The sequence below is a fragment of the Arvicanthis niloticus genome, chromosome 4 (genome assembly GCF_011762505.2).
Source record: "Arvicanthis niloticus isolate mArvNil1 chromosome 4, mArvNil1.pat.X, whole genome shotgun sequence".
Classification (NCBI taxonomy): domain Eukaryota; kingdom Metazoa; phylum Chordata; class Mammalia; order Rodentia; family Muridae; genus Arvicanthis; species Arvicanthis niloticus.
This window is the reverse complement of record NC_047661.1, coordinates 20,952,186-20,978,828: the sequence shown is the minus strand read 5'-3', so window position 1 is coordinate 20,978,828 and position 26,643 is coordinate 20,952,186. Positions and strand designations below refer to the sequence as shown.

Below are 26,643 nucleotides of genomic sequence, written 5' to 3'. Positions count from 1 at the left end.
TCCTAATGACACACTGCTATACCTACAATCAGTGACTTGCTCAGCCCTCATCAGAGAAGTTTCTTCTTCTAGTAAATGGGAACTAACACAGATACACAAAATGGACAATGTCCAAAGAGTAAGAGACTGTGGAATACTCAGTCCTTAATGGGATGTCTTCACCATCAAAGCCCTCCCATCAATGCTTGGGGAGCTATGTAGAAGAGGAGACAGACTGTAAAAGTTAGAGGTGTTAAATCAAAATATTGATAGTCTTCTTTTTTGGAGAAAATATTTTTGGAAAGCACTTTGAGATATCTAGATTATAATGGCCCAATATGTCACTTTTAGAAAAAGCTATGAGTTAAAATATCATTTCTGAAGCTATGAAAAAGTTTACTTCCTTCTATCATTAGATAACACTAATAGCAAGGCAGTAACAATGAATGCATTATCCTTCAATATAAGTTCATAAATTCTAATTTGTATATCATTCCTAGATTTATCCCATTTTATTGTTTTGGTTCAGTAGCCTGATCAAAACCATTTTACTGACTCTCAATGATTACAGCAAAGAATCTTTCACTTATGTTAATTAGTATCACTATTTCCAATAGCACTTTTCAAAACACAAATCACAATTCAAATTCCTCAGAACGTTTCTTGCAGATGGGTTCTTATCTAAATTGTTACCCTCTTACCTCCTTTATCAATTTCCCTTTTTATCCATATTCTAAAACTCAACTTCATATGTTGTTAATTTCATTTTCCATCAATCAACATGGTATTTTTACAAATTATAAAACAGAGGATTTTAATATCATTTAGACTAAAAAAAAAAATGCAATGAACTCTCTGTCTAGTGGAAGGAATCATCTCTGTATCACTGAGACCCTGACTAGATGTTTTGAGAAGTGGTAGCAATACCAATTTGACATTTAAAAGATATTATTTAATTAATAATATTACCCAATATTCTACTATTTCTCTTTTCCTAGATCTTAATATCAACTTATAATCTGGCTAAAATTATTTCCTTTAGGGTACTAACACACACAAAAACTACCTTTGTTGAAGAAAACTATAAAATTTAGGAAAGCACAAATGTTCTTGCCAAAAGCAAATGCTCTACTTCATAAACTTACTTCCTTTGAACCATGGTTCACTAAAATTACAAAAATGATTATACTAATTTGTTTCATAAATTAGTCTGTACATATATTGTTTTTAGATTGATTTCTATATCAAGACAATAACATATTTTAATGATTGCAATCATTCATGAGTTAGTCACAAGGTACCTGGATACAATTTGTTACATATCAAATAAATCTGCTGCTTTGTTATGAAATTGTTCTCGCAAAAATGTTAATATGTAAATATTTTAAAAGTTCTGAATCAATTTTGGAAGAATTAAGACAGGAAGTATTACATACCTGTTTTATGGCAGTTACTGTTATCACAAAGAATAATGGAAGTCCACTGGTAATTGGACTGGTAGGTGTATCAATCATAAGCTAGAGTTAAAGAAATAATGTAGAGAATTACAAATTTATATTACATATGTTGCCTTACTAATGCCCCAAATCTCACACTGTTGTACAAGGCATACAGTTTAATTTACTATTTCACTTTCTTGACAACCTCATGGCTTGACTGAGTCTCTACTGCACTCTCTCATACACTGCTACACTGAACTGTTACTCTGCTTTTTTTATTGCTGTTTTGCCTTCTCAGACAGGATTTTGCTACATATGCCCACACAAACCTGAACCACTCCCTATCCCCTTGTCCTTGCTGCTCAATTGCTGGGATTTTAGGCATGAGCCACCAAACGTGGCTACTTGGCTTTCACAGTTCTTACGTTCTTCTCAACGTTACCCACGAGTAGAACCACAATGGGTCTTATTTTATATTCTTTGTACATCCTACAAAACGCTGACAAGTCTGTCAGCGCCTTTAACTTGGGATTCAAGATAAACTCAATCCTGAAGAAAGAGAACTAAGAGTGGAAAAGACTGAGAGGAAGACAGCTAGGAAAATGGTGTTTCAATTATGCTACAAATAATATAACTAACTGAAGATTCTGTAAGTTGCGGAAGAAGTACCGGCAGTTAGTACATAGGCTAGAAAGAATACAAATCTTATGATTTATTGATTTCCCTTCATTCTGGATAGGCCAATTAAATTTGTTCTATTCAGTATAATGCTGATCTTAGCTAGCAATTTCACAACTGCATACATGCCATGTGAATATAGTTAGCATAATTTCATTTTCCAGGAAAATCACTGGATGCTCTATTGATATAAAATTAGAAGTTCCTTTTCCATTCATGAAGAAAAACATTTTAAAACTAATTATTTTCTAAAGCTTTAAAATGATTATTTGAGTAATTTTAACTTTTCTTTTGAAATCCTAGGTTCTACTGAAAGGCCAGTTTAGAGTTTAAACAAATTTTTAATTTAACACTGAAGGAATATTCTGAGATTTTATCAGAAATAATAACCATAAGAAAATGATAATTAACTATATTTACAAATTCATTTATATTTGAGTTTCAACTTATATTTTGACACACACACAGAGACACACATATGAAAGCAAAAAAAAAAATTAGATTAAGAAGCTACTTAATAGTTCATGATGACCTCAGATTTAAGCCCAGAAAAGTACTCTTGTAAATACTTAAAAATTAAAATATAATATGTTGAATGTGGGGGTAAACACCTATAATTCCAGAGAAGCAGGTACAGACAGAAAGTAAGTTCATAACCAGTCTAGGCTACGTAATGAGACTATAAGGCAGGCAGGCAGGCACACACACACACACACACACACACACACACACACGAAGAAGAGGAAGAAGAGGAAGAGGAGGAGGATATGGAAGAAAAGAGGAAGAGGAGGAGGACAAAGTAAGAAAGAGGGAGAAAAATGTTGAAAAATTATAATTTAAATATAATTTATTGGGCTGTGATTTTACTATATTGCCTGGTTAGCATCAAACTCCTGGGTATGAGCAATGCTCATCGGCCTCAGCCTCTTGAGTATCTGTGATTACAGACACTGATAGAACAAAATTTAAGCACACACACAATCTTGTACTAAGATGATTGCATAGGCAGACATGTGGCAATGATGCACTAGTTATTAATAGCTAAAACATCTATACTCTGAGGCAGGCATCAGAAAAACTACAAGTACTGTTCTTAGCTTAGCTTACACTTATCAGTACTAAGATATACTAGTAAAGAAACAGAATGCAGTTGACCTTAAAATTTATAGCCTATGTTTTAGAAATCTAGATTTGATTTAGATAATTTATTTATGAGTACAATGGGGAAGCTGCAGAAGAAAAACAACCCCATAGCCAAACAACTAGGAATACAATGTAATTTTTTCATATTGTAAAATATATGTTTAGGCAGCAAGTTCATAAATAATTCAAGGGGTGATAAAACTTACCTGAACCAAAAATATAATAAGAAAATAAAAGTTTGCCACTCTTCTGAACTGTTCAAATAAATTTTTTGGAACAAAATTCCATACAGTATACTAGGAAAAAAGAGAAAAGAAAAATCAACCAACATCTATGTAGATACCAACAATATTTTTCTCTCTGTAATTTTTTAAAAAACAAATTGGCAGTAGGGAAAATGGTTACAAGAAAATGGGAAAATGGTTCTATAGTGAAGAGCGTACAGACTGCTCTTACAGAGGACTCAAACTCAATCCTCAGCCCCAAAGTCAGGTGGCTCAAAATGACCTGTAACTCCAGCTCAAGGACGATCTGCACTTCAGGCCTCCACAGGCACCCACACTCACCTGCCTATACGCATACAGACACACACAAATAATAATAATAAATCCTTTAAAAGTGTATGTGTAAAAGTGTTTGTGTGTGCGTGCATGCACACGTATGTGTACGGTACCTGTGGAGTACAGAAAATATTAGATACCACAGAAGTGGAGATACAGACAGTTGAAAGCTATCATGTAGATGCTAGATACCGAAACTAGGTTCTTTGTATGAACATTAAATGATCTTAACCTCTGAGCCATCTCCCCTGTCCCATAACAGCTGGTTTTAAAAGAACAGATTTCCTTTGGCTAGCTCATAAAGCTCATTAAAACAAGGGAAAGCTGAAGATAAAAAGTTCACATACAAATAATGACAAGATATTATTTTCATGTTTTCTATAACAGATTGAGTAAATCAAAATTCTACACATATCCTACCATAGAGAGGGAAGGGACATACTATTCAATGTGAAAATACTTTTAAAAAACAATTCATTGAGCTTTAAAGCTATCTTAACTATTATATAATAGTGGTTAGGATAACAGAATCAGTAAAACCTCTCTATGGTCATGTATGACTTTATAACTGACCTTTTCAAGGAAGTTTAAATTTAATATAAGATGACTATAAGGTAAATTAAGGCATAACATTATCCAAACTGGGCATAGTGGCACATACCTTAAGGCAAGTGGTTCTCAACCTGTAAGTCATGACCCCTTTGGGGTCAAATGACCTTTTCATAAAGGGTTCCATACCATTATAATATTTACATTATGATTCCTAACAGCAGCAAAATTACAGTTATGAAGTGGAAACAAAAATAATTTTATGGTTGGGGGTCACCACGACATGAGGAACTGTATTAAAAGGTCATAGCTTGGGAAGGTTGAGAACCACTGCTTTAAGCCCAGTACCCAGAGACAGGCAGATTTCTGTGAGTTGGAGACAAGCATGCTCTGCACAGTGAGATCCAGGGTTATATAATGAGTCACTGTCTCAAATTTAAAAAAAAAAAAAAAAAAAAAAAAAAAAAAGAAAACAAACGAAAAAGATTTACAACATGTCAGATTTACTAAGCAGCTTAGAAGCAAAGCAATGAGATTAACAGTTGTAGTTAAAGGTAAAATATATAAATGAACATGTACAACAAAAGCAAAGCTCCTTGTGGTTTTGTAGAAAATGTGTCAGAGAACAACACAGAAGTTTTAAAAGAAAACCAACATCATGCCAGCCTCACTGCAGCATGAGAGAAGAGTATCAGCAACTATCTATATATACTCTTGACATGAACTATAAACATCTTTAGATTTTCACATTTTAAGCACCATAGTGAAAGCATGCAATCTGGCAAAGGTTCAATGAGAAAAGAGTTCCTGCAAGCTATGAGACTGCCAGCAATAGTTACAGGGGTCTGGAAACAACTGGGACACAATCAAGTAGGAGAGCCAGATAAGGATGCTTACTTATGCTAAAATGGCTTAAGGAGAATGCTTATTTCTGAAACTCTGGTCAAAAACGTTAAACTTAAACTGCATAAGAAAACAGCCATATAGAGGAAATTATTTAATCACAACATTTTTCAGGACTCTCAGCCTCCAACACCAGCTGAAATGCTAGTGAAGTCCTACAGATAAGAATCTTAAATATTAGAGTTTAACAGGACTATCTGATCTAAAAGCCTCCTCCTTGAAGATTAGGTTTAATAGTACTGGAAGGTGCTAAGCAAGCTGCCAACAGAGGGAAGTAAGCAGCAGTCCCACTCGACTGTGATGCTTATTAGCTATAGCTACAACAATGATCAGCATGGTAAGACATTCCTAAAGGATCTTTATCAGTGATAAATCTGTATCAGTGGCATTCACACCTTGGCAGTAACCAACATCTCTCTAATTGGATGCAAGGCCCACTCAACATGCCTGGTATTGGAAACGTAGCCAGGGCTAGAGAGGTCATATAGTACGTAATATAGTACACATAGTACAGCCCAATACTATCATTTTACATAACTCCTAACTGTATCCTAAATTCTTTTCTTTGTATCTACAAATGAGTATAGCTCTTATACATCATCAAGGAAGCTTTTCTCTGCAACAGACAGAGATGGCTGCAGAAAGCCACAGCTAGTCAAACTGCAGAACTGATTGTGGGGTTCCCAGTCCCAGTGAATTTATCTACAACACATTTCCTACACCTAAGACCTGAGAGATATCAAAGAAAAGGGAGTTAGAGAGGATGTAAGAGCCAAAGAACCAGAAAATCAGCTGATTGTGACAGGGAAGTGGGACCCATGACACCTCAACAATGCCTAAACAAGACCAAAACAAGGAAAAAACAATCACCATGCTAACGTGAAAGGAGGAATCCCAGTGTGCCTTACACCTAGACAGAGGCCAGTAACTAAGCACAGCAAGAGCAGTAGAACTAGTCTTCCCCAGGGGTCAGCCCTGAAACCATAAACATATAATTGACATTAAATGGACTCAGAAGGTTGTAGTTACATATGTAAAAATAACAAAGAAAAAGAGGTTGCAGATCTGAGAGGGAATGAAGGTTAGGGGTGGGACATTAGTGGAGTTGAAGAGAGAAACAAAAAGGGAAAAATGATAAAATTGTATTTTAAATAAACAAATTAGACTCTAAAATTTTTAAAGGCTTTTAAACCTATACAGTATCCAGTATATATATGTATGTATATACACATATATATGTATATATATGTGTGTATATATATATGTGTATATATATGTATATACATATATATACACACACACATAAATATACATATGAATGAATGAATGAATGAACTGGAACAGGCTCTTTTAGCATTATCAATGGACCCGTTATACAGAAATACTGTGACAGAAGAAAAAAAAGAGAGCAGGGCAAAGGGATGGACAAGCTAAGGTGACAACTTAGGAAAGATGAGATCAGTATCAGAGGAAAACATCAGTGTCTCTGGAAGGCAGGGCAAGAGCATAGGAAGGTTTCTTGTGGTACCCTATACACAAGAGCCAGGTCTAAGTAGGAACTTTACCCTCAGTTTCTCTGATTCACATCCTAAATAAAAGAAATATTTAATAAAAAAAGTCACTAGTCACATAGAGCTATGCCATTTGGATTAAAATAATTTTCAAATGTTCAGTTCTTCAGTTGTACCAGCCATATTTCCAAGGCCTTAACAGTCCTATGTGCTACTAGGTTTCTTAGTGAACACTGAAACTCACTTCTATCATAAAAGAGAAATCAGACAGCATTGCTCTATAATCCTATGCTTTAAGAAACACAACTTCTTCAAGAGCCAAAGGAAAAAAAAAATAAGAATAAAGTAGTACCTTACACTAAAATATTTATAGAAGACTCTAGATAATAGGACAAGGAGGCTTTAAAATCACATAGAACAGAGTTCAAACTCTAACCAAGCTACTTAGAATTTTGAGAAAATTATTCAATCTCCAAGCACTGAAATCAAAGAACTGTGATAATATAAATGTAGCATTTTGTAAACATGATTTATTAATTACTTCACATAGGTTGTTACAAATATTAAATAACAAAGTGAGAAGAAACAGGCTCAGCAGATGGCCATCATAGTACAGTCACAGCTGAAGACAAATGTTAACTTGTAGGAATTAACAGCCTCTTTTCTTTCCTACATCATGGTGGGTGAGATACATCTATCAACCTTCAGTTTCTTGACTTTTTAAAAGTGTACATATATACTTGCATACATTCAGTAAATCATCTGTAAAATGTTACAAATTTATCATTTTGATTTGTTTATTTAGGACAAAGTATTGTATCATATATGCCAGGCTGGCCTTAATCTTGCTATGTAGCTAAAGATGACCTTGAATTTAAGAGTGCTGAGATTATAAGCATGCATCATAATGTTCCATTTATGTGGTACTTTAGACTGAACTCAGGACTTTGCATGTAACAAGTAATTCTACCAAATGAGCTACAAATGTATCCCAAGCTCTCATCTACAGTGTAATAATAAAGTTGTTTACTCTTACCTTAGATGAAATGATCCGGTTATCTATAAATTTCTGAGGTGTATAAAGGCCATTCTGTGGAAATCTGTTGGCTATGTAAATAGTTCTTGTGTCACTTTGATGTGGTGGGTCAAAACCCTAAGATCAAACAACAGAAAAAGAATACTAATCAGCAGGCTAGTTATTATAATATTTTACTATTGATTTCATATACTGATCATATTATATATACTATTGGCCTTAAACTGCACATACATTGACTCCATTCTATTATTAGGGCAGGTAAGCTACCAATGCTTTTCTTCACAGGTAAACAGGTATAATACCTTTAGAAACAAATTAACTACAGTCAGACCTTCAATAATGAAAATTAGTTCATACTCTAAAATACACTACAAGGAAAAAACAAACCCCAGATATGAGAACTTTAGAAGCATTCTTGACTGCATTTCCTGCTTTTTACTCCCATGAGTGCCTTGCTTTCTCCTGTGACAGATTATTACTCAAACAGAAATATGTCTAATTAATATGTGGCTACCATGTCTGATAGCAAAGTTTTATGCTTATTTTTAACCTCTCTTATACCAAGATCAATTTAGTTTCAAAGAGTTTTGCTCTCAACAGACTAAGATTCATTCCACAGATTTATACCACTGAATCATTTCTTTGTAGAGGTAAACAGGTAAGACTTCCTGAATTGTAGACAGAAATATGTTTAAAATATTCCTGGCAGAACACATACTTGCCTTTAAGTTCAGAAGACCATCTGTGTTGATTGGTGTTTTGTTGACTTGGCACAGCTAGAGATATCTGGGAGGAGGGAAACTCAACTAAGAAAATGCCTCCATCAGACTGACCTGTATAAGTCATTTTCTTGATTGTTACACTAAGGGTGAGAGAGGCATAGAGAGCAAGCCACAGGGAGTAAGCCAACTAAGTACTGTTCCTCCATGGTCTCTGACTCAGTTCCTGCCTCCAGCTTCCTACCATGACAACCCTTCATGGATAATGAACTATATACTATAAGATGAAATAAACCCTTTCTTCTCTAAGTTGCTTTTGGTCAAGGTGTTTTTACCGCAACAATATAAAGTAAATTAGGACAACATCTCTCCAGGTACAGTAGTTAATCTTAGCGTAGTGTCTTAGTTACTTTTCAGTAGTTATGATAAGAGGGCTTGACCAAGGAAGACAACTTTAAAAGTGTTTAATTTGGAGCTTACAGTTCTAGAGACTTAAGAGTCTATGGTGGCAGAGCAAAAGTGTGGTGACAGAAACACTGAGAGCTTACATCTTGTTCTGCAAGTTGGAGGTAGTGAAGGTGCTAACTGGGAACAAAATGAGCTTCTGAAACCTCAAAGCCAACCCCAAATGACACACGTCCTCTTCTAGGGCCACAACTCCTAATCTTTCCCAAACAGTTCTACCAACCAGGAAACAAGAGATTAACACTGGCAAGTAACTAGTTCATTTACTCTCTTAAATCTGCATTGGAGAACTTAAAGCTGGCTGTGGAGGAGGGAAGAGGATCTAGAACAGTGGTTAACCTTTGGGGGTAGAGGGAGGTCAAGCAGCCTTTTCACAGGGGCTGCCTAAGACCTCTGGAAAACATTTCATATTTGTAATATGATTCATAACAGTAGCAAAATTATAGTTATAAGGAAGCAACAAAAATCATTTTATGGTTTGGGTCATCACATGAGGAACTCAACATCAAGAAGTTTGAGAACCACTAATCTAGAAGGACTTGGGGGACGAGACAAATATGATCAAAATATATTTAAAAAATGTTTTAAGCTTCTCCTCTTATGTGTGCACTCTTTCTTTCTCTCTCTTCCTCCTCTCCTCTCTCTCCCTCCCCATGGCGACTTCCCTGGCCTTCTTCCTTGGGGCCAGTGAACTTGCCCACCCAAGAGTAGCTTCCCAATAAACCTGCACTCAATATAATCTTAAAAAAATTATTTGAAATAATTAAAATATAACTTTAAAAAAAGAAAATAGAGATTGACCCTCAAAATAGGATGGTATCATTCTTATTTGTGTCAGAAACTCATTTTTTCATATTTAAAGTTCAACATAAAAAGTCAAGATTATGAACTTTCCTGTCTCTCACTATCAAAAAGTCAAGTCATTGCCATTACTGGAACTTTCTGAACATACTGTTTAACTTAAAAGCCATTAGTGGAGGGCCAAGGAAAGCAATACTGGGAGGTACAGAGGTCAAGAAATAAAGTCTTCAGTGTGTGCTGAGCAGCAGGAGCACCTGCTCCCACAATATACATTATAAAGCCTCTTCAATGTCAAACCCTAGCACACCAACAGGTAATGTGTGCTGGAAAACATGCTTACTAGTGTGCTGAGTACTGTGACATATCTTTAAATTCTTTGACCATTCTGAGATAACAAATCACTTAGAATGTTATGTGCTAAACCATCCTATAATTTTACTTGCAATTTTTATTTTATAAATACAATGAGCATAGACTATATGCCAAAAAACACACTTGGAACTACTGAAATACCAAAATAAGAAGACATTATTCTTATTCTAAATAAAAATTTATTTTTAAAAAGTGAGGTCTTTATGATAGAAGATGTAGCTTAGTGGTAGACACTGATCTAGCAAGGCCCTGAATTCCCTCTCCAGCACAGAAAAAGATGGGAAGACAGCCTTGAAAGGAAAGAAAGAAGTTCCTGACTCTCCTCAAAGCAAACAAACAACAACAGAAGGCAATGAAAGCCAAATCAAGGAGCAGTGGTGAAAGGTACCCACAGCCACAGCTGGGCGTGGTACTCATCTAAATCCCAGCTTTCTGGGGGCTAACCTGGAGGATCACTCTAAGTTCAAGGCAAGGTCATTCCTGCTACACAAGGAGACTCCATCTCAAAAACACAAACAGAAGAATAGGAGAAAATGTGCATGCTGCCCACCAACTGGGCCTGACACTGCAGCTCCCTCTGACAACCAGTCCCAGGAGAAACAGCCCAGCCTGAGCCCTGAGACAGCCAGGGAACATTACAAAACAACACACTGCATCTAATCCATCGATAAACCATCTAGATCATTTAAACTATGTCCAGCCAACTAGATATACATTTTTTCATCATAAAAAAGTAAAACAAATTTCAAATTGAGAAAAATTCCTACTGAAATAACATTATGTTGTTAGGTATATGTCTTTTCTTAGAGAATATTATCAAGCATATTCTTCTGAATAAAGCTTTAAAAGTATAGTCTAGTTTAATTTCAGATATAATAAAGCTTTGATTAAAATAAGCAAGAAAGATGTCTTTTGCCACCTTAGATTTCTATTATAGTATCAAAAAAAAGTATATAAAAAAAAGTATATCAAAAAAAAATAATTTTGGGGTTCCCAAAGAGTAATGAAAATAAAAACTTGCAAACAATTTGCTGTGTTGTTTAAGATCAACTTACAGACATTCTGGTTTATAGTATGCATTTATCAAAAGGTATATATCAAGGAAGAAATAAGACCTAACAGTAAAGTATGCCAAGCTAACCTTTAGAACAGCCATGAGTAACTAATTACAGAATTCTGATAACTCCTCTCCTTTTTCTCTACAAACCAATCACCACTGACTTAAGTCTCTTGCTACCTTGTGCATTCCTTCTTAATCTACTCTGGTCCAGCCTCATTCCCAGGCAGGTTTAGGATGACAAAATAGGGAAGGTGTGAAGGATGACAGAGAAAGGAACTAGTCCTTCACCCAACTATTAACCCTGTCCCACATGGCTAGTTTCCTGGCGGCGGGGGGGAATCCTTATCCCCTTTTAAGAATTTCATATATGCATGTAATGTGTTTTGATAAAAATCTACCTACTCTTTGCCTCTCCAGTTCTTTACCTATCCCCCCTAATTTTTTCCTTCCAACTTTACATGCTCTTTTTGAAAGACTTTAAAATTTTTATGTGCATGTGTACCTGATTGTCTGGATGTATATCCTCTCTGTGCAAGAACCCATGAACACAGGAAAAAGGCATGAGATCCTTGGGAATAGAGTTAGAGAGGCAGTTTTGAACCACCCAATGTAGATGCTGGAAACTGAAGACCAGTCCTCTATCAAAGTACACTTAAACGCTGAACAATCTTTCCAGCCTTGATGTTGTTATTGTTGTCTTAAAACTCACTGAGAGGGATGTACATGTGTATAGAACCATCCACTGAAGCATGGGGAGCCCTAAGGGCCTGCATGAAAACTGACCTTCCCTCAGTAGCCACCAACTGCCAATAGCCCCTTAGCAATGGATGGAACTTCATAAGCCCCACCTTGACTCATGCTGAGATTTGTCCCTGGCTTGCTCTTGTGCAGTTTTTGCATATACAATCACAACTGTTCCACGTTCATATCACAATGATGCTGTGAAGTCCAGGGAATAGTGTTCTGCTTCATCTAATACCTCTGGCTTGTACAATCTCTCTACTCCACTTTCTGCATTGAGCCTTCAGTGGAAAAGGAGTGACAGATGTCCCATTTAGAGTTGATCACTACACATAGTCTTTTATTCTCTGCACAATGACCAGTTGTTTTTCTGGACCCCATTGGCAAACTACTAAAAATTAATCTTCAATTTGTGTCACCTACATACTCACGGTTGTGGGGTCATCCGGTGGAACATGCTCGACCTCCTAGTGCCCATACCTTTCAACAAAACTGATTCTCCCATCAGAAGATATCAACTGTTCCTAGCTCCTCAGCAGAAGGGGTCCATGTGTCCCTCCCCTGTCCTAGCCTGTTATGCTGGATGGCTTGACCTTGTGCCTGCCTTGTGCAGGCAACCACAGCTGCTGTGGGTTAATGAATGCAGTGGTCCCATCATAGTCAGAAGACACTGTTTCACTCCAGTCCTCCCAGAGCTCTGGCAGATGATGAAATTCCGTCAGAGGCAGGGATTGAGTGGGCCATCTTAATCTAGCTGTATGGATAGGATTCAGGGAGGCGCATGCTGTTACTTTTGGTGCATGCATGAGTGTGTGCACAGGAGAGGTGAAGTCATTACAGTAAAATGATTTTTTAAAATAAAAACTAGAAATACTGAAAGCAACAAAATGACAAGAGCACTAAATATTACAGCAGATAGAAAAAGAGATTCAACATCATGTTCACCAGTTAACTCTAGAATGCGAGAATTAAGGGCCAAGAAGCAACATTTAAAGAAAAGGAGGTTGAAAATGTTCCTAACTATAGTAATACCAATCTTCAGATTGAAAGAAAAATGCAGAGAAAGAAAAATAGTATGAAAAATGATACTACAATCACACTAAAACCACAAAGCATCAAAGATGAAATCAAAACTAATGTGAAAAGAAATATCAAGAAAATAATATTATTAAAAGCATATTTACACCAATGAAAAATGCCAAAATGCAGCAGAATGTATTATATCTTCAATAAATTAGTATCTGACTAAATTAAAATACAAGTAGTAATTAAAATAATATTTTAAGGCATAAAAACTAAGAGTTTATCATCCATCAATACTTGCTTAAAAACCAACCAACCAACCAACCAACCAACCCAAGGGGCTGGGAATAACCCAATGGCTTATTCCTTAAAGGGTATTGGCTACTCTTCCAGGGGACCTGGGTTCAATTCCCAGCACCCAAACGGCTAACTACAGTTTCAGATGATATGACACTCCCATACAAACATACATGCAGGCAAAACACCAATGCACATAAAATAATAAATAAATCATTTTTTAAAACCCTATAATAATGAAAGTAATTTCACATAGAAGAGGCAGATAAATTACTAGGTCAGGTAAGCACTCAGTGGTAAAACAACGCACTGGGATAACTATAATTTAAAAAACAAAAAATTGTAAATGCACAGGAATGTAAAATCTAACTGTGAAGTGGTATAGAAGTTTGAAAACAGGTTCATAATATCTTATAAAATTAAGGCTACAGTAAGTTTACGCTTTAGGTTTATGTCTAGAAAACCTCTATGTTGCTGTATGATTTAGAACACAAGTATACTCAAGTAACTATAGACATAGCTAGAAAAAGATAAACATACAGTCAACAGCTATCCATCTTTTTTAAAGTTTTAAAAGATATTTTCTTTTTATTTTGTGTGTTCCCATGGGGGAGAGTGTCAGCATGTCATGGTATGCATGTGGAGGTCAGAGGACAACTTCTAAGAACTACTTCTCAGAAGGGAAATGAGGTAGATAACAGTGGTCTATGGAAGGAGGGATCTGGGTGGGAGAGGAGATGGGGAATGGGGTGGAGCGGTGCAGGGGTGGGGGAAGGTAAGGATTGATGTAGGGAGAGCAGGGGAGAGAAGGGAAGTCAGAGGTGAGGGGCATTCTCTAGAAGTGCCAGAGACCTGGGATGGGATAGCCTGAGGCCCCAGGGGGCCTAGGGAGATGACTAGCAGGGAGTCCTAGCAGTGGGGGATATAGATCCTGAAGTGGCCCCTACCTGTAGCCAGGAAAGACTCCCCAGGGGAGGGATAAGAGCAGCAACCCATCCACAAAGCCTTGGACCCAATATGTGTCCTGCCTATAAGATGTGTAAGGGACAAGGTCAGATCAGAGACTGAGGGAATGGACAACCATGACTGGCCCAAATTGAGACCCATCTCATGGGCAAAAACCAATCCCTGACATTATTAATGGTACTCCACTAGGCTTGCAGCCAGGAGCCTAGCATTTCTACCCAGCAGCCAAAAGAAAGAGATGCAGAGACTGACACCCAACATTAGATGGAGCTTATGGAAGAGTTGGGGGAAGGATTTAGGGATCAGAAGAGGACAGGGCTGCCCCTAGGGAGACTAACATAGTCAACTAACCTTGGCTCTCAGAGACTGAACCACCAACCAAAGAGCAAGCACAGGCTGGACCTAGGTCCCCTGTACATATGTAGCAGATGTGCAACTTAGTCTTCATGTGGGTCCCCCAACAACTGGAGCTGGGTCTGTCACTGAGTCTGTTTCTTGTCTGCCTGTGAACCCCATTCCCCTATATAGACAACCCTGTCTGGCCTCAGTAGGAGAGGAGGCACCAAGTCTCCAGCAACTTGACGTGTGGGGATGGAGAGAGTGGGGAGGTGACACCCAGAGGGGAGTTCCCCTTTTTCAAAGGAGAAGCGGAGGGTGGAGTGGGGGGAGGATCTGTTGAGGGGGTAATAGGAGGAGAGCAGGGGCTAATATTGGGATGTAAAGTAAAAAAATTTAATTAAAAAATAAATAAAATTATGTTATTAAAAACCAAACAAACAAAAACCAAAACTGGTTCTCTCCTACTATGAAGGTCCCAGGGACACAACTCAGGCTGTCAGGCTTGGCAGCAGAAGACTACCTGCTGAGCCATCTTGCAGGCCCAGCTGTTAAGTCTTTAAAGAAAAGAATATAAATATAAGAAACTCAGAACTGGGAAGAAGCTAGGTAAAACTACTAGCCATCCAAACCTAACCACACAAGTTTCATCCTGGGAACCCACATAAAAAAGGCAAATGCAGTGGTTCACACCTTTAATACCAGTATACTTAAAGCTTGTCTAGAATGCTATGTGCAGCCAAAGAAGCAGCAAGGTGGAAAGTGAAAGCCACTCCTGAATGCTATCCTCTCCTGTCCACACACATGTGCCCTCCTACACAAATAACCAAATTTTAATGCAAAGTCAATCAAAATCCTTAATTTTCACCCAGAGAATTAAAAACAAAACAAAACAAAAAACCTGCTTCCATGTCATAAATGGAAGAGCAAAGGTCCAATGCAATTCTGAGAAAGAGAAGCCAAGGTATGTGGAAGGTTCTACCTCACAAGTGACTCATTATGCAAAAACTGTAATTAAAATGACTCATTATTGGTATACCAATAGATAAGTGAAATAGAAAAAAATAGAACATAGAGGGAAATTTAAAATGTCATTCATAACGAAGGCAAACACATATATCAGACATCAAAAATGGCTCATCCAACAAACTGAGAGATAAAACAAATAAGTTTCTAATAGCAAAACACAAATTCCCTTATTTTATATATAAAAATCCAATTCTAAGTATATTAAATTTGAATACTGAAAAACTACATTCTAAGACAATTGAAGAAAACAATACTAAAGCAACTCTCTGATTCTAATAGAGGAAAGATATTGTTAGGTAACAGAGGGCAGAAATCAAATTTTCTACAAAGAAACTTACAGGGGAATGTGTAAGAAAAATACGAACAAAATTATATACAGGGCAAAGAATGGAAGAAGATATTTATAGCACATATAACATAAGAAATGGCATCCACACTACAAAAGGAACAAAGAAATGATGAACTACTTATAATATTAATCATTTTTAAAGATTTTTATTATTTTAAATTATGGAGGGGTGGGGTTATATGCACATGAGTGCATGTGCCTGCAAAGGATAGAGTTCAATTCCCCCTAAAGCTGGAGTTACAAGTGTGCTGACAACCAAACTCTGATCCTTTCTGCATGAGCAGTAAGTGATCTGAATGGCTATTTCTCCATGTCCCTAATATTCCTCTTAATTGTCAATCTGTTGGGACTTAGAATCACGATGGATATAAACCTCTGGACATACCCATGGTGGACTGTCTAGATTAGATTAATTGATGTAAGAAGATCCACCGATAATGTGTGCCAGCACCAGGCTTAGACTGAGGTCCTAGACGTAGTAAGACAGAGAAAGCTGATCACCAGTATGCATTGTAGTGTTTCCTAAATGCACACATGACTAGCTGCCTCAAGCGCTTGTCACTATGATTTCTCTACCATGATATGCATAAACTACCCTTGAAGAGTAAGTTACAATAAACTCTTCCTTATGTTGCTTAGGTTAAGGATTTTATCACAGTAACAAGTAATAAATAAACTACTCAGTAGAAAAATGGGAAATTTATCCATATGAATAAAATAGAGGTACTGGCATTGCTCATTGGCAATAAGGAGAAAGCAAATCAGATTTTTTTTCAGACCTATAAGACTAATAAAGTTCTTTCTGAAACATTTGTTCTATGTGTGTGTGTGTGTGTGGATGTATGTGTGCGCGCGCACATACACAAGTGTCTTCACCACTGAGCTCCATCACCAGCCTGGTAATGTGTCTGAGGTTTGGGCAAGCTGTAGTGAGACAGGAGCTCTCAGACTTTGAAATGTAATTGAAGCAACTGGTTAGCAGTCACAATGTGCATCCAGCAATTTCAATTCTAGGTATTTCACTTTTTAAAAAGTTATGTACAAAAAGGTCACCATGTTTTTTTGTTTTGTTTTATACAATAATAAACCACCTTAGCAGCAGTTCCAATATTTATTAGACAAGAGCCTCTGTGGAAACTACCTGAGGAGAGAGATAGAGCTTCATTTTAGCAGTCTCAAATCCTATCAGCAGGTTACCACGATACAGATATTCAGAAAATGTTAGGGGGAATTAATAAATGGAAACTGATTGTGCCTAAAAAGGGATGAAAAACTGAGAAATGGTTTTTGTTATGTGGAGAACTAAAGTCCCAGGCTTCATGAAGTAAGTAAGTAGGGTCAAGAGTCTGCTGAATAGTGTTGGAACACTAAGAGAAACAAAGCAGAAAAGGGGGTGCAGAAGCCACAGTGGAGGGGTGTTGGTTTTTGTTTTGTTTATTTTACATTTTCTACTTAAGAGCTATAAAAAAAGCTTTACTGTTTGATTAGGTATCTAAGTTACTTTTCTGTTGCTGTGAAGAGACACTGTGGCAGTGACATTGAAACCACCATATAAGGTATGAAGGAAGTAAAGGATCTAGCAGACACCTACAGAAAAATATTTCAAAAAAAGAACCAGCAAGGACAAAGATTCTGCGATGTTAAGAATGCCTGGGCCATATGAATTGCAAGAAGGCAGAGTCAAGAGTAGAGTGGGGACAAACATCAGTAACTTCCTATATACAACAAACAAACATACTGAAAAAGGAAATAAGGGAAACAATACCATACACACTAGCATCAAATAAATAAATCAATAAAATATTTGGGAATAAATTTAAATAGAAAAGTAAAGACTTATATAATAAAAATCTTAAAACATTGAAAAAGAAAGTGAAGGTATCAGTAGAAGGAAAGATTTCCCATGTTCATACATCAGAAAGATTAATATTGTGAAAATGGCTATCCTACCAAAACAATCTACAGGTTCAATGCAATTACTGTAAAAATTCCAACACAATTCTTCACAGAAATTGAAAAAATTATCTTGCTGGGTAGTGCACACCTTTAATCCCAGCACTTGGGAGACAGAAACAGGCAGACCTCTGAATTTGAGGCCAGCCTGATCTACAGAGAAAGTTCCAGTACAGCCAGGGCTACACACAGAGAAACCTTGTAGCAAAACAGAAAGAAAGAACAAAAGAATGAAAGAACAAAAGAAAGAGAGAAAGAAAGAAAGAAGAAGAGAAAGAATCTATCTTTAACTTTATATGGAAATAAAAAAAACAGAATTGCTAAAAATAATTTTAATTATTAAAAATAATAAAAGAATTGGTGGAATATCATCATCCCTTGTTGTAACTTATACTACAAAGCTATAGTAATAAAAACAGCATTGGACCAGAATAAAAAGAGACACTGATTAACTGAATAGAAGTATAGATCTAGACACAAGTCCGTATCTATGGATATCTGATTTTTAAATTATTTTTGAGATTATAATTTAATCATATCATATCCATTTCCTCCCTCTAAACCTTCTCGTGTATGGGATTCAATTTTTTGATATTTTTAATTCCTTTTTTATTGAAATCTGCATTGAATGCTAAATGTCTACCTTTATAATAAACAAGTACAGTAACAGTAACTCACTCTAAAATAAACCATACTTCTGTTAGTCACTATTTTTCTGTTTGGAACAGTTTAAAGTTTTTTCTTTTGTCATAAAAACAGGAATGTACCTATACAAAGATTCAAAATAGGCTATCTTTAAAAACAAAAGGCAACGATTCACAAAAGACTATGAATACATGTAACCAGCTGAAACAAACCTAATAGGATTTGTTAAAATCAGTCACATCTAATAGCACATCTGAGTGTTCTTGTATAAGATATCACATGAAGAAAAGAATTTATCAATGTCTTTAAAAAGCAGGTTTGTTCAGAGACAATCTGACAAGTTACCACAAAATTCACAGCCTTTGTTTCTTAAATTGCTCTTGTTGGGGTGTATGCATGTGTGCATTCCTAAATATATAAATACTTGTATGTCCATGTTTCCAGACTGACCATTTGTTACTGGATAACTGTCAATTGGTGTGGTCTTCCCCTGGGAAGACTATTACCTCTTCCTATCAGCATTCCTTAGTTGCCTACAGTTCTTCATCTAGGGTCAACTCCTTGTGAACTTTCCCCCTTCCATGTTAACGTATCTATTGGTATCATCCTTGTTCAGCTCATGTTTAGGCAGCCATGTTGGTGAGACTTAATGGGTGTAGCTTCAGACATTTCAAGGAGATACAATTTCATCGAAACTCCCTGTTCCTCTGGCTTTTACAGTCTCCCCATCCCCTCTTCTGCAATGGTCCCTGATCCTTAGGTACAGTAGTTTAGAGAACTGAATTTTGACAAAAAGGCCAAGATATACACTGGAGGACAAAGGACATCTTCAACAAATGGTTCTGGTCAAACAGAATAGCAGAACGTAGACGGGTAAGATTAGATCCACATCTCTCCCCCCTGCACAAAACTCAACCACAAATGGATCTCAACCTAAGACTGATATCTCCAATCTGATATCGAGGAATGTGAGAAATATGCTTAAACTTACAGGCACAAGAAAGGACATTTTAAACAGAACCCAAATAGCACAGGCAGTAAAACTGATAATTGGCAAATGAGACTCCATGAAACTACAAAGCATCCGAACAGCAAAGGATATCAATCACAGAGGGCTGGTATTTAGAATATATACAGTTTAACAAACAAACTAAACATCAAGGAACAACCCAATTTAAAAATGGAATTTGAAACTAATAGAATTCTCTAAAGATTACATACAAATAGCACATGCCTTTAATCTCAGTACTTAGGAGGCAGACTGAGGCAGGTGGTTCTCTGGAGTTCCAGGTTAACTTAGTCTATATAACAGGTTCTAGTCAGAACTACTTGTCTCAGAGAGAGGGGGCGGGGGAGGGAGAGAAGGGAGAGGAAGAGAGAAGGAGAGAAGGGGAGAGGGGAAGAATAAAGGGAGGGGGAGGGGAAAGGGAAGGAAGGCACAAAAGAGAGCACACATAAATGCTAGAAAAGTGGAACAGCACTATGGAAACCACTATGGAACATGACCTTCCTCACAATGTTCCATTTCAGTTTACACAAGATCCAGCTATACCATTCTTAGGCTTATAACTAAAAGACTATATTCTACCTCAGAGATACTTGCTTATCCATGTTCACTGCTGCTCTATTAACAAGAATCAGGAAATGAACAGCTTAGATGTCCATCAACTGATAAATGAATAATAAAAATGTGGTATATTATACAATAGAGTATTATTCAGCTGTTAGACAACAGAATTATGAAAATTTCAGGTAAATGTATGGAACTGAAAACAATCATCCTATGTGAGGTAACCAAAACCCAGAAATATAAGCACTGAATTTGTTCTCATATGTTGATGCTTTTCAGCTTTAGATATGTGCATTTCATTTGGAATACACAGACAACTCAGGTAACTAATAAAGGAGGATGGGAGAGGAGAAGGGTCTTTTATGGAAAAATAATAGAGTGTTACAAAGGAGGAACCAGTACAGGAAAGATTAAATGGCTTGAGGATGGAAGGACAGAGTAGAGGAGGGAATCTGAGGATGGATAACTAAGACTGAAGAAGGCCTTTTGAAAAGTCACATGGAGATGGAGGTCTACTGTTGTGGAAGCTTCCAGTTTAACTGGAGTTGCTCTACAGTGAGAGGACAGCATCCCAACTAGATATCCATTACTAAAGGAAGCTCTCAGGACCAAGAATGGGTTACCTCTTTTTGAGTTGTTTGCCAAAAGGATCGATAACCCCCTCCCCATAAGTACAGGCTATTGTCAATGCTATTGCTTACCCTCCAGAACTTGACAGTAAAACCCTATTGCTGAAAGCACCACACACTTGGGTTACAGAACATATAGATACCAAGTTGGCACTGAACTGGTAACTTTATTTCTAGTGTTCATTAGTGCTGCACACTACGAGAAAAGTAATCATCAACCTCACCCAGCTATGAACACTGAGAACCACAGACACAACCTGCCTGGCAAGATATGCCCACTGATGCAATAGCAGCTTGAGTGATATGGGAGTAACAGACTGAATTAGCTTTAAGGCCTGCTCCATGAGATATGTGACACCATTAATGACACCAAGAACCTGTGGCTAGATAGATCACTGGCTCTAGGAAAAAACCTACTACTAACCTGCTAAATGGACATGCCAATAAACGACTTTTAATGACTTATTGCTTTACCCATAGACCACTGCACTACCCAACTCTCATCAGAGAAGCTTCTTCTAGTAATATATGGCAATTTGCACAGAAATCCACAACTGATAAACATGTGGCAAACAGGAGATGTCAGAGTGCTCAGTCCTGATTGAACAACTATATAAAACCCCACAAAGACTCAGGGATCTAAGTCAAAGAGTTGAAAAGATTAAGATGTAGAGATGGCGAATGTCTTAGTCAGGGTTTCTATTCCTGCACAAACATCATGACCAAGAAGCAAGTTAGGGAGGAAAGGGTTTATTCAGCTTACACTTCCGGAAACATTGCTGCTCATCACCAAAGGAAGTCAGGACTGAAACTCAAGCAGACAGGAAGCAGGAGCGGATGCAGAGGCCATGGAGGGACAGAACCCAGCCTGGGGATGGCACCACCCACAAGGGGCCCTCCCACCTTGATCACTAATTGAGAAAATGCCTTACAGCTGGATCTCATGAAAGCATTTTCTCAACTGAAGCTCCTTTTTCTGTGATAACTCCAGCTTGTGTCAAGTTAACACAAAAACAGCCAGTCCAGTGACTGACTTCAAATCAACTTTTCCAGACACAATGGGGCATACACATACAAAATCATAGCAGTTTTGACAAAATATATAAGGCCTGCACAAAATCAAGCTAGAGAAAACAAACTTTCAGCATGGAGAAAGTGAAGTAGGCATGAAATCACACCCTTAGCTGAAGAGCTGTTGGCATTTAATTGCTGCCAGGGGAGGAAAGTAAGTTTGCTTTCAATGGTGACACCTGGTATACCGACCTTACTCTGGGGAAAGCCGTACACCCAGGCTCTGAAGCAAGATCCCTGAGTGCTTCTGGGAACACCTAGACACTTTTAACATTTCATCTTGACCAAAAGAAAAACTTGATATTTAAGAATACACTTCTAAAATCCAAACACTCAGGAGACTGAGCATGAAGATCACAAGTTAAGACCAGCCTGTGATACATTAAAAAAATCCTTTTAATAGATAGATATAGATATACATATAGATAGACAGACAAATATGAATATAAAGATATCCAGATTTAATGTGCTCCAAAGAAACCAAAGCTTACTTTTAATGTTATATAGCAGTACTAGTAAAAATAAAACACAAGCCACAGATGCAAGCCACATACATTATTTTTAAATTTCTAATAACTACATTTTAAAAATAAAGTGTTTATTATATTTATTTATTGATGGGGAGTTGGCACAGGTCACCACACAAATGTAAAAATCAGAGGATAACTTTCAGGAAATAATTTCTCCTTCACTAAGTGAATCCCAGAGGTCAGACTGAGCACATTTACTGTGGATTCATTACAGTAATTGGTAACAAGTACCTTTTTCTGCTAGGCCATCTCACTATTACAGAAATAAATATAACTCAGATATGTCACATTTCTCTTCTGTTTTAAGATCCATTATGTTTTATATTTAAGAAAATTTCAACTTTAGCCAACCACATTTCAAGTTTATTAGATAGAACTGTGATGCAAAATAAACCTTTTAAAAATGATTATTATACTAAAGCACATTTGGCACTCAGGGACAGTCCAGGGCAAATTAAGATAAAGTGGGAAACTTCACTGCGTTTGCAGGTCAAAGGGAATGAGAAAGGGCAAAGGCTCTGCTAACTGAGGAGGCGAGACAAGGATGAGAGCAGCATCATAACCACAGTGAGCTGCTAGCCTGAGGGAGGGGCTTCACTGTGTGGCAGCACACACAAGGCAGGGGAGCGCAGACATGGCAAGTGTGCTCATGCATTTGATAACAACACCCAGGGAGCTGTGGCTAAGAATCTGTCAGTTTCCTCAGTGAGTCAGGAGACAGGCTTCACCTCCTTTCATAATCACCAGTGAAAGTCTGACAGGACATCAGGAACAGTTTAAGACCTGAACTGCACCGTACCACAGCTCATGATCCTCCAACTCCCAGATGCTGGGATTACAGGCCTGTGCCACCAGCTAAAACAAACACTATCCAATAGGTTATGCTTGCATACAATTACAGTCATTTTCTACACTCTTCTGGGCTGGTCAGACTTAAATTTTATCACTATATTGCTAAACAGAGAAATAATATTCATTATTTCCTAATCTATTCATTATTAGATTAGGAAAGCATTATCAAGACTAACTGTATGCTCAATATAGGGGCTGAGTGAGAACAGTCATGAGTAAAAGCCTCATCACATTCACATAAAACAGGATTTAGTGTATACCTACACACAAGTTAAGTTCTATGAAAACATGGTATTACGTTGTTCTGTAATGAAACCTTATACATCATCTAAACATATTTGTTTACAAGGATTTTTGCTTAAAGGCAGACATCAGTACTATACAAATAAATATACTATTGAAAATATTCTTCTCTTAACATAAATTTTAGCAGCTGCATGTGGTCAACAGCTACCACTAGCATGTGCAAAGCTGTGGGTTTGACTGCCAGCACTGGAAAGGTAATAATTAATAATAATAAACCAGGCATCTAATGGTCCTCTGCTGTTATAACTGAGATGCTGTTAATGATGTATTATAATGGGTTAGTACAGCATGTTACCGAAGGGGTACACTATGAATATAAACTACACCGGAAGTACATAATAACTTTTAGCATAAGGTGATTTGAACATTATGTGTGAAAGAGAAACAAACAAAGAAAAAGATATTCCCCGTTTTCACTATTTTCATGAAGGGAAATGTCAGTCTTTATCATGCTTCCTCACTGTTAGGCAGTTACAAGTATTTTATAGAGATAAGAAATTCACCAATTTTTTTAAATGGCAAATAAATAAGTAGAAGATAGAATGGTCCCTATCATAAAAAGACAGCAGTTAAGTGAGATGTCTCAGGAGGCAAATGAGACTGCCACCAAGCCTCAGAACCAGAGTTTGATTCCTGAGACCCACAGGGTAGCAAAGAACTGACTGACACTCACACCCCACACTAAGCATTAATAAAAAAATTAAAAACAAAAAGTATCTTTTTTTGGTTAAAGTATTAGTTGGAAGCCAGGATTCATATGAAATGTTCTGTAACTCCAAAACAACCTGTCCCTGTGATTTATTGATTTACCCAAATTTTCACTTTTATGAATTTTATAATTAACATAATGCTAGTGACTAAACCCAGTGAGCACATATAGAATATATCTGCATTATTTGTATATAAAATTTGTCGAATTTGAATAATCCAAGGTAGACTTTTTGGACAGAATTCTTGGAGTAGCAATTAGAATGGCTGTTTATTACTGAGCTAGCACAACATACTTGGTTACTCTGAACATACTGTCGTTAATTTGTAATTTAAGTGATTACACAAACTTAGCAATACAAAGTCCTGTTTTGGCACAAGGCCTTAAAGACTTGATTATGGTAAAAGTAAAACCAGTGACAGGCAACTAAATATCAGAGATAGCATTTTTTATGCAAGGCAACTTGTTCAACTTGTTAAGTCAGTCCCATAAGACAGCTGACTTATAAATGACCACACAGCTTCTAGTTCTTCCTTGAAGATGTAAACATTAAAGCCATTTTCCCCAAAGTTACCAGATTTCTATCTGGAAGATAGGTATGATCATATAGAAAGGTTTTATTCAAGCTAACAAAAAAAGTGCCTCACAACGAGACACTGTCTTAACATACTGGGGAAAGCTTGAAAAAAACAGACTTAAAAATTATTTTCTCACACAAAACATCAGATAAAAGGTGTTAAACCAAGCCGCCTTCACATGACGCCCGAGAAGTCAAAAGCAGATCAGATTTGTAATAATTAACTTCCTTACTGTACCGGCTTGTCAAAAGAAAGCCAAAGCAGTCTAACAGTGTGGATTAAATGACATCATTAGCTTGGATTCCCAATAAAGCTGGAATATTTCAATTTGCAACAGTTAGCTAAAAATAAAAACCCACCATTTGTATGAGGGAGTCACAGGCAGTTCTAGTTTTATTTATAAGATTTCTTTATTTAAGAGTGATGCTTACTGTAAACTAAACAGGAGACAGACTGAAATACATACTTTTTAGTTTTTACCTGAAAAGCTGTTCTACCACACGGGGAAAAAAAAAAAAAAAAAGAATGAAGACTTTGGTCTCAAAACATTTGGTCTCAAAACATTTCTGCTTCACTAAGATTTATCACTGCCTTGAAACCTCGTAAACAAAAATACTGCAATTGGTATAATTTCGAAATTAAACAGCATGTAGGTTAGCATTCCTAGAACTGAAGTGATGTCTGCCCTGTCACTGTCGCCTCTGCGTTATTTTCTAGGCTGCAGGTGCCAAGAGACACGAGAGATTTTCGTCTGTGGATAATTTCTGAGAAAGGTGATGCTTTTTAGATACTTAAGTCACTCGAGGGCTTTCTTTTTCTTTCTCCAGGTAACACAGTAATGTCCAAAAGTTAACCACTGGTTCCAAACCCGTGCGTTCTAACCGCCCTGGGGGGGTGGGGGGTTGACAGATTCACAGAGAAGTTGCACCGGTCTGCGGTGAGGACCTTTCCGGCGCGCCTTCCTCCTAGGCCCAGGGCGAGCTTCCGCCGGGAGGCCGAGGAGGACCCAGACCTCCTCCGGAGCCCGCACGAGCCTAGTTCGGAGTCGCGGGAGCCGCCCGCCCCGTGGCCCGCGCCGCCGCCTCCGTCACCTCGGGACCCGCGCCGCTCGCGACCCGCAGCGGCCGTAAGCTGCAGCGCATCCCCGCGCTGTGCGGAGCCCGGGCCGAGGGAGAGCCGCGCGCCCCCGCCGCGGCCTAGCCCGCGCCGCCCCGCCGCGCCACCCAGCACTCACTTACCAGCTGCTGCCGGACCCAGCGCCACATACCCCCGCCGTCGCCGAAGCCGTCCTGGCCCGCCGGACGCGGGGCCGAGCGGCAGCAGGTAGAGGAGGACTCCGAGTGTGACCGGAGCAGGCGAGCCCCTCGGGCTTAAGTTCCGCTCTCTGCTGCCGCCGCCTTTCTACCCGAGTCGGGTCCCCATCCCGCCACCCCGGTCCCGAGGTCCTACAGGCCCGGCCTGCCTGCCAACCGCGCCCGGCGCAGCTCAACTCCCCGCTGCGCCGCGGCCACCTTCATCTCTGACCGTTGTCACCCCACCCGAAGCACCGCCGCCCCGCCCTCGCCCGCCATAGCCCCGCCCCCAAGCCCAGCGCCCCACCCCCGTCCGCCATGGCCCCGCCCCAAGCCCTGTGCCCCTCCCTCACCTGCTCTGGACCCGCCCGCTAGACTAACTCTCCGAGGCCCACCCTTCCCAGTTTTCCCCCGCAAGGTTTGCCTGCCCCTTTCCGGGGTGGTGTGTCAGGAAAGCGTGCGCGCTGTCACGCTCGCCTGCTCTGTGGGCCTTTTCCGAGTTTTTAAGCCCTGGCGGGCCAGGCTGCAGCAACTCCTCAAGGGGAAGTT

The 26,643-nt window shown here is 38.2% G+C and overlaps 1 protein-coding gene across 4 annotated transcripts in view; it reads right to left on the bottom strand.

The window, feature by feature from the left end:
• The window catches only part of Atp11b (ATPase phospholipid transporting 11B (putative)), a 100,603-nt gene extending 74,235 nt beyond the window's left edge, over positions 1-26,368 (bottom strand). For 2 of the 4 annotated variants that reach the window (XR_004606608.2, XM_076932284.1), the window contains exons 1-4: positions 26,041-26,347; positions 7,799-7,915; positions 3,446-3,535; positions 1,416-1,496 (exon numbers count right to left, since the gene is read on the bottom strand). Coding sequence is in view for 3 of the 4 variants with exons in the window: in XM_076932284.1 (XP_076788399.1) it covers positions 1,416-1,496; positions 3,446-3,535; positions 7,799-7,915; positions 26,041-26,067 (315 nt within the window). In the remaining variant the exon portion in view is untranslated. Of the gene's footprint in view, positions 1-1,415; positions 1,497-3,445; positions 3,536-7,798; positions 7,916-26,040 lie in introns of all 4 variants that reach the window. The other 2 variants (XM_034499919.2, XM_076932285.1) reach the window with 2 other exon arrangements.
• Between the last annotated feature and the right edge of the window lie 275 nt (positions 26,369-26,643).